General features: G+C 27.8%; 1 protein-coding gene across 1 annotated transcript in view; it reads left to right on the top strand.

Annotated features, from left to right (window-relative positions):
• The first annotated feature begins 360 nt into the window (after positions 1-360).
• The window catches only part of LOC110283119 (uncharacterized), a 320471-nt gene continuing 312474 nt past the window's right edge, over positions 361-8357 (top strand). The window contains exon 1 of the mRNA XM_071188214.2: positions 361-545. Within this exon, the coding sequence (XP_071044315.1) occupies positions 468-545 (78 nt within the window). The 5' untranslated portion in view covers positions 361-467. The remainder of the gene's footprint in view (positions 546-8357) is intronic.

Genomic DNA, 8357 nt, shown 5'->3' with positions numbered 1-8357 from the left:
ATATATATATATATATATATATATATATATATATATATATATATAAATTTTAATAAGTTTTAATCCAATTCATTACTTTTATTTAAGATACATGCTTTATTACTAAATACACAGATTTTATTTATTAATATAAAAATTCATGCATTTACTTTTTATTTAATATGTACCAAAAAGAATCGTTTTACAATTTTTTTTCTCCATGAAATGGCTCTTAAAGTGTTCCTTAACTTAAGTCACAGATGAGTATCATAAAACAGGAAAAGAAAACAATTATGTGGAAGAAAAGGCGGGAAATAAAAGCGGAAATGAAAACAGTGTTGTTTATTAAGTGAATAGCTGCAGCAGTGAGCATTACCGAAGAAGTGGAGAGGAGGGGCCCTCATCCAATAGGAATCGAGAAGAAAAGGATTGTCAGAAGCAGCAGTCTCGGAGAAGAGAGCAGACGGAAATCATCCCATATCTCCAAGATGCCGGTTGTTATGAATACTTGTTGCTGTTGGAAAAGAGTGAAAAGTGGTAGTTATGCATCTGGCCTTTACACTTTGGTAAGTCAGAAAATATTTTTTAGCTCTATAAAAATTTATATTTAAAAGAAAAATTATAAAGAGGAAATTTTATATCATTACTTCAAAAGCTATAGTAGAAACTTTTCCAGCACGTGCGTTTATTTTCAAACTTTTGAAAATAGAAGTTATGAATTAGTTTATTGTATAAGTTGAGTTGAGAAATTTATTAACTGACTGAGCTTTGTAAATAAAAGTTAGAAAATTGTGAATCATCTTTTACTTTATCATGTAAAATAATGTATTAGGGGCTTTTTAATGAATTTTCTATATTCCTATCAGTTAAAAAAACATTGAAGGCATTTAAAAGATAAATTGCCTTGCTATGTACAAGCTCGTTTATCTTTGTCTATTTTAACGAACCAATAAAAAATATTCCAAAAGCAAAGATAATCAGAATATTTCGAAAATTAAATTATCTTATAGAAGATGATCATTATTTAAGCCAACTTTGAAATAAATATGAATTTTTGATAAGTTTGGTATAAGGTAGGAAATATGCATGTTAGAAACGCATTGAACCATAATATCGTTTAAATCAATCCATATTATTGATTACTATGGTTCAACTAGTACTGAACGGTTTAAGATAACGCTAAATAAACCAATAAATAGACCAAATAAATGGCATCAGAGGAAGGATTACATTTAGTACTAATAAGAAACAAGACTAATCTATTGACTTCAGATGCCTTTTTAAGATAACTAGTATTTACTTTTTGATTATCATGGAAAAAATACTTGCTAATTAATAAATAACAAATTATAACACACAAAAAATGTATAAAAGAAAGTTTGAAATAGTAAATAGAGTTATTTAAGAAACTAATTTAAGTTTCTGATATTATTACGTAATTTTTGAATACTATAAATTGTTTAAAAACTAATTGCTTTATATATTTTTACTCTCTTGTATTTTGTTAGTCATAATTTACTTAAATAGCAGTAGTTTACACTCTCATTTCATTAGATATCGGTCAGATACCACAACGTGAAAAATTTTAGCTGTGCATCCATGGTGCTGGTACTGTAAAATCTACTTTTACCGTAGAGTATTACAGAACAAAAACTTTGATATATCGTAATTTTTACAGTGATATTTATTGTAAAATCACAATCACTGTAGCTGTGCAATTAATACTGTAAAATGTACTGTATGAAATTTAACGGTAAAAATGGATTTTGTAGTGAAATAATTTTAAGGTAAAATAAATTTTACGGATGACGTACCCAGGGTACCGGTACTTTTTACCAAATTTTTTACACAACAATCACGATTGCTTAGCAACAGTGATTGCTTTGTTCTTTAAAGAATACAGTTGATCTTTGAAGATTACTTTCTCTGTTCTTTACAGAATACAATACAATTGCTTAGCAATCACTATTCTTTAAAGAACAAAGAGTCGAACTGAGGTTAAAATTTTCAATCTAAATTTGTTTATTTCAGTAATCATTACAGAAGAGTACCAGTACAGCTATTTTTTTCTGGTTAGTTTGATACAAAATTAATTATGGCTATTGTATTCATCATTGGTTCTTACTAAATTAAATTATTTTTAATTTCTATTATTTGGTACTTTACGGTAGGACAGCTTAATAAGGACCGATACAGTGCACCCTCGATCCCTACGCAGGCTGATGGAAGTGGTAACCCACCCGCTTACTAAACGCAGCCAGTGAGATTCGACTTCAGTGCTCTATTGGGAATCGTGTCTTTACTATCAGTTCACTGCGGGATTAAAATAATTAAAAAACACCATTACTATTTCAAGATTTTTTTTATTTATTGTTACACATACATATGAAAACTTGAGTTCTCGCTACAAAACACCCTTTATAAGCTCTACTCAATTTAAAGATTGTTCAAACTAGCGAAAAATATTACAAAGTTTCATATTATACAACGTGGAGGTATTGGTTCGAATCCCACTGTCTCCCAGGCTGTATGTGTGTACTGTCTCTAACTTGTTTTATATGTACATATAAAACAAGTGCATGCTAGCCGAGCTTTGTAATAAGCCTTGTTATGTGCGCATAATAATAAACAAATAAATAGATGCATCCAGAGTTTTGGCGGGATTTGAACCTTCTACCTCAATGGTTCCATTTTAGGATGTTGGGACAGTCCTGATGTAGTAATTTTATTTACAATGATGTAGTATTTATTTAGTTACAATTAAGCTACTATTGATGTAATTCAGCCTTGCCCAGGCATTTGCAGATTTACAAATGCATATTTTTTAGAATTTTAATGCTTGGTAAATGTTAATTTACAGCTTACATAGGAAAAACCAAGAAACCGAGGAGAAACAAAGTTAACAAGTGTTCGCTAACTAAAATGGAGGTTATCAAAATCAACATCTTCGTGCATTCCAAACTATACTACTGCGCCATTACAAGCACTGTTAAAATTACCAACTTTTGATTAAAATTATCTAATTTTTCCCCATTTACTACCAAACAGCATGGTAATAAAAATATTTTATTGGTACTTTTACCAGAAAGTCATTACCAAGCGCTTCGGTAAAAATTACTTTGTCTTTTGGTTTTTCCATTGAGCCAGAAACCTTGAAAATTTGACCATTTCTTAGAAGTTTCGATCAAGCTTTTTTTCTCAGTGTTAACCCGCCTCAAGAATAATTTCTGTATTGTAACGAAGAAATGTTGATAAATTTATTCAATTACTAATTAATTAATTAATTTTTACAAAGCAAACAGTTTAATAAAAAAATTGTAAGCATACTTGTTTTTTTCTTCCAAATTATGCTTTGCGTTGATTTTTATGATTTTCCTCATTTTTGCATTGGGTTTAAAATTCTTCTAAATTCTTTCAAACACTGTAACAAATTTCAAACACTGCAAACAATTTAATAAAAAATTTGTAAGCATACTTGTTTTGTTTTTCTAAATTAGGTTTTTGCGCTGCTTTTTATAAATTTTCACAATTTTGCAATGTGCTTGAAATTCTTGTTTTGTGTTGATCTTTATGATTTTTCGCATCTTTGCACTGTGTTCAAATTAAAGTTCTTCTAAGTTCTTTCAAACACTGTAAAAAATTTTGTGTACCTTAACACTTAAAATAGAGACAACTACATTACATCAAAGTGGGATTGCACTTAATTTTTCCACAACACCTAGAAACAAGGGTAAATCCTGGTATAGTAAAACATCTGGAACGTTCTTTTACACTACACTATATGGTGTAAAAGAGCCGCCACCATGTTTGTTATTCAGTAACACTAAAACTTATAATTACACTAAGATACACATAAGAATTCAAAATGCACACAAGAATCAATAATGCACATAAGAATCATCAAAGTTATTTGCATACTTTGCTGATTCTTATGTGATATTTCTTATAATAAAATTCGTTAATCAAGCATACAAATAGCATAAGGAGAAAATTAATATTATTTTGAATTAGGCTAAGCAAAACTGAAATGGATAGAAAATAAATACTATGAAATTATATTAAACAGTTGACATAGATTAAAATACCTTATCACATAACTAAAAAAATACATATTTTAACTTTTGTTTCAGTACATACTGCAAAATGGAAGATAGCAACAAACGCTCACCATCTCATGATCACTAGAAGACTGTTGGCGATATCCTGATGAGCCAACATTCGTTTTTTATTTTTGAAAATAGTTCAATGCATGTTTTCTTGATCTCATTTACACCATTTAAAGTGTGTATAAATGCTCGTTTCGGTAACGCACAATTTCGAATAGGTGTTCAAACAGTCTGATAGTTTTTCAACACTAAATTTAAATAGGTATTGCATCATATTTTTTACTGTGAATAAGACAAAAAAAACTTCAGTCAATGATTTTTCTACCATTTTTCAAGTTTTTTTTATGACTTACGTCTTATTTCTATATTGTTCCACTAATCTTAATTCTCCTGAAGATTTTAACTTTCTTCCATTGTCTTTAAGAACAAAACACGAATCTACCAGAAAAAAGAACTTATCTTAACTTTTATACGACATTCTGCTTCTTTGCCAAAATCGCCAAAAGCGGGACAGCAGGGAATCTTACGCTTGGGATGAAGAGATATATAGAGATACTTGATACTATAGAGATTCCTTATATAGGAATATTCAGTAGATACTTAATATTTCTATAAACGAAAATATAATAGTGGGTTTGCTTTGGTTGAGTTACAGTTAGTTCCTTAAGCAAAAATCAGGGGGGGGGGGCAGGGTAAGAGGAAAGATCCCTGATACACAGGTTGTGAAATCCATTCTTAGCTAAAAATGTCTAATCTAGTAAGTTAACTAATAGTTCATTTGAAAAACAAAAATAAGAATAAATTAAATTACTTTATTTTTGAAATTGTGATTAAAATGAAATTAATCTTATTTATAATTAATAGATATTATCAAATAAACTTGACAAAAACTAATATCTTAACAGATGTTTTACGAGTAGTTTACTATTTATTTTTGATTCTACATAATCCTGTCACAAAACATTTATTAAGCTTATAATTAACTATTTTAAATTTAGTTGCTTTTAATATGAATTTTAAGAGTTTGACTAATGACTAATTTTAAGAGTTTTTTTTTATTGTACTGCCAAAATTGTCATAAATATAGTCAATAAAAGAATATAAAAAAGGCAACTAAAATCTTTAAACCGTAAAATGAAAAATATAAGAGAAATCGAATATACTTTATGTTTATGCGAAACTAATTAGGAGAAGAAAAAATAGTATTTCATTACAATAGTGTGAGTATTGGACAATGTAAATTTAGAATGCATCTTTCTTAAAATGAAATTAGTTAATCAAGCATACACACAGAGAACCGTATGAATGCATATATTGTTTCAGTAGATGCGAAAAAGTGACTGCTGCCATCGCTTTTCAAATAATTCAAAGCATCTGATTTTGGTGCAAGCATTTAAATTTAACTGCACTTGTCTTAACTGCACGTGTATTAATTTGAAATAACGAAAATTTTAAAGCTATCAGATAGGTATTAGTTTTTTGAGTGAATGAAACAAAAAGAGTTTTTCAAATAAATATTTTAATATGATTAATTGATGTAGTAAAAACGAAAACTGAAAAATCAAACAAAGTTAATTAAGATATTGTTTATTGGATTAATTCTCAGTAAGCCAACTAAAAGTTAAAATAACTCTCTGTGAGACAACAAAACCGATGGTTTAATTATAACATTTCTTTAGGCATTTTAATACATTTAATTAAGGGTGTTTTCTCGAAAGTTAATTAACTTCTTTTAATACAAATAAAAGTATTGTTTTTAAAGAACACATCAGTGCGCAGTAAGTGTATCTTTTCTTCATGATATACTGATTTGTTGGCTAGTTTAGCTAGTAATTTTCAAATTTCTTATGCGTAATCAAAGATTTTCTAAATCCTATTAATCTGATATTTTACAAAACAAATTTGGACAAAGATGATCCAGCTTTTGAACAGTAAATGCACTCTGAAATTTTCACTAAAATTAGTATTTTTTTGCGTAATTTGAAAATATTTACATATAATTACGTTTAAAAGTATTTCTTAATACATAATAGAAGATGCAGAGTGTTTGTTTGCGAATAAAATGAGCTTTTGTAGAATTTTTTAAACAATATTTTTTATTCATGTAGACACAAAAACGTCTTTATTTTTTTAACTGATTCGATAAAAATAGATGTTCCGTAGCAAGTAAGATTTGTTTGTTTTTCTTTTCGTTTAAATTATACAAATCTTAAAATCAAATTTTTAATAGATTTCTTTAAAATCTTATAAAAGTGGCCTTCTTATAAATGCAAATCTTACAAATGCAGATTTCCAATCTTATTATTGCGTTAATTTACATTTTTCTTTAAAGATCTTACAATGGCTGTTTTTTAAAACCTAAAGTTATTTAATTATTGCATTTATAGCATAAATTATAATATATTTTTGAACGAAATTAGATTCGTATTAATGCTTAATACCAAAATACTTATAACTGGAACGTTAGAAATTGAGATCGAAAACCAATTTCATTCCAATTTGTAAACAAATGGCTCCATTCTTGTAATTTTTGTGTGATAAAACTATTATAGAAAAGTATTTAAAAACAAAACAGTTTCGAAAATCCCCTAATAATTAAGAAAACTTACTCGGGAGAAGTACAGTAATTATAAAGCTCTAATATCAAAAAATAAATAAATAAATAAAACAAGGGATGAAATTTAATATTATTTTCTTGAAGATTTGAAAGCTTATCTATAACTTTTTTACTATGCTTTCTTCAATAGAGTGAATCTTGTTCTCTTTATCTATACTCAATTATTTTCGATTAACGAGGCGAGAAATTGGTCAAAAGTACTGTTTCGATTTTACTTATAATTACTAATAGTTAAGTTCAAACTGCTTTTCTTTATATTTCTCAAACTTTTTCGGGAATTAATTGAAAAAAGAAAAGATAAAACTTATTTTTGCTTTTAAAAATTTCCTTTTATAAATTTTCCCTAAGGAAGAAATTTATTGTGATACTTGCATTTCACTTCTACGTTTTCAAACTTTTATTGTACTGACAGATTTGCTTACTTTTTGCACTATTAATGTAGTATAAACTATATATAAGTATTGCGCAACAAACTCTTCGTGCAAAGCAATTTTAATTTTTGCTTAGCTTATTTAATTACTTTTTAATTTCGATACTATTTTATTATAATAAATTTTATTTCATTATAATTTAAATTATTTTCATTACACTAAGTTAATTTTAATTTTTATATAATTTTTGAACTTAATTCAACTAATCTCAAATTAAGATTATGCATTATGCTTACTCTTCAATCCGAAGTCCTATATATATATATATATATATATATATATATATATATATATATATATATATATATATATATATATATATATATATATATATATATATATATATATATATATATATATATATATATATATGTCACGGCGAGAGACCGAAATCGGTGGTTGTTGACTTTCACCGGTGAATGGCGACAAACACCAAATACGTCGGTGAAAGATCGAATATTTCATTACATTCTTGTACATTCGGACCCTGACCGGTGTATGTCGACAATCACAGATATGCTTTGGTGAATGTCAGAAATATTTATTACATTCGATTTGATATGAATTTATTCGTGGATATAATTACATTTATTCGACATTTTAACCCTACACTGTTAATTGTTTTTTTAAGGTTAAGTGCCACTGTCCGGTATACATTTGCCCGATATACCCTGCACTGATGTTTTTTTAAGGTTAAGTGCCACTGCCCGGTATGCATTTGCCCGGTATGCCCTACACTGATGTTTTTTTAAGGTTAAGTGTCACTGCCCGGTATACATTTGCCCGGTATACCCTAGACTGATGTTTTTTTAAAGTCAAGTGCCATTGCCCGGTATATATTTGCCCGATACTCCAAACACTTATGTTTCTTCTAATCTGTCGTCAGTAAGTATTAAAATATAGAATAAATATAAATATATCAAATAAATATAATAATATTAACGAATAAATTAATATAAAATTGGATATAACAAATATTTCGGACATTCATCAAAGCGACTATGTGATTGTTGACATTCACCGGGGAGAGTCAGAAATAAGGGTATTTAGCAAATATTTCGGACATGCACCAAGCGACTACGTGAATGTTGACATTCACCGGTGAATGTCGATATTCTCCAGATTTCGGTGTTTTACCGTAACACACACACACACACACACACACACACATATATATATATATATATATATATATATATATATATATATATATATATATATATA

This window comes from Parasteatoda tepidariorum, chromosome 12 (assembly GCF_982258835.1).
Source record: "Parasteatoda tepidariorum strain Cologne lab strain chromosome 12, Ptep-v5.0, whole genome shotgun sequence".
NCBI classification, from domain to species: domain Eukaryota; kingdom Metazoa; phylum Arthropoda; class Arachnida; order Araneae; family Theridiidae; genus Parasteatoda; species Parasteatoda tepidariorum.
Note: the sequence above shows the minus strand (reverse complement) of the source record. Positions and strands in the feature narration are given on the sequence as shown.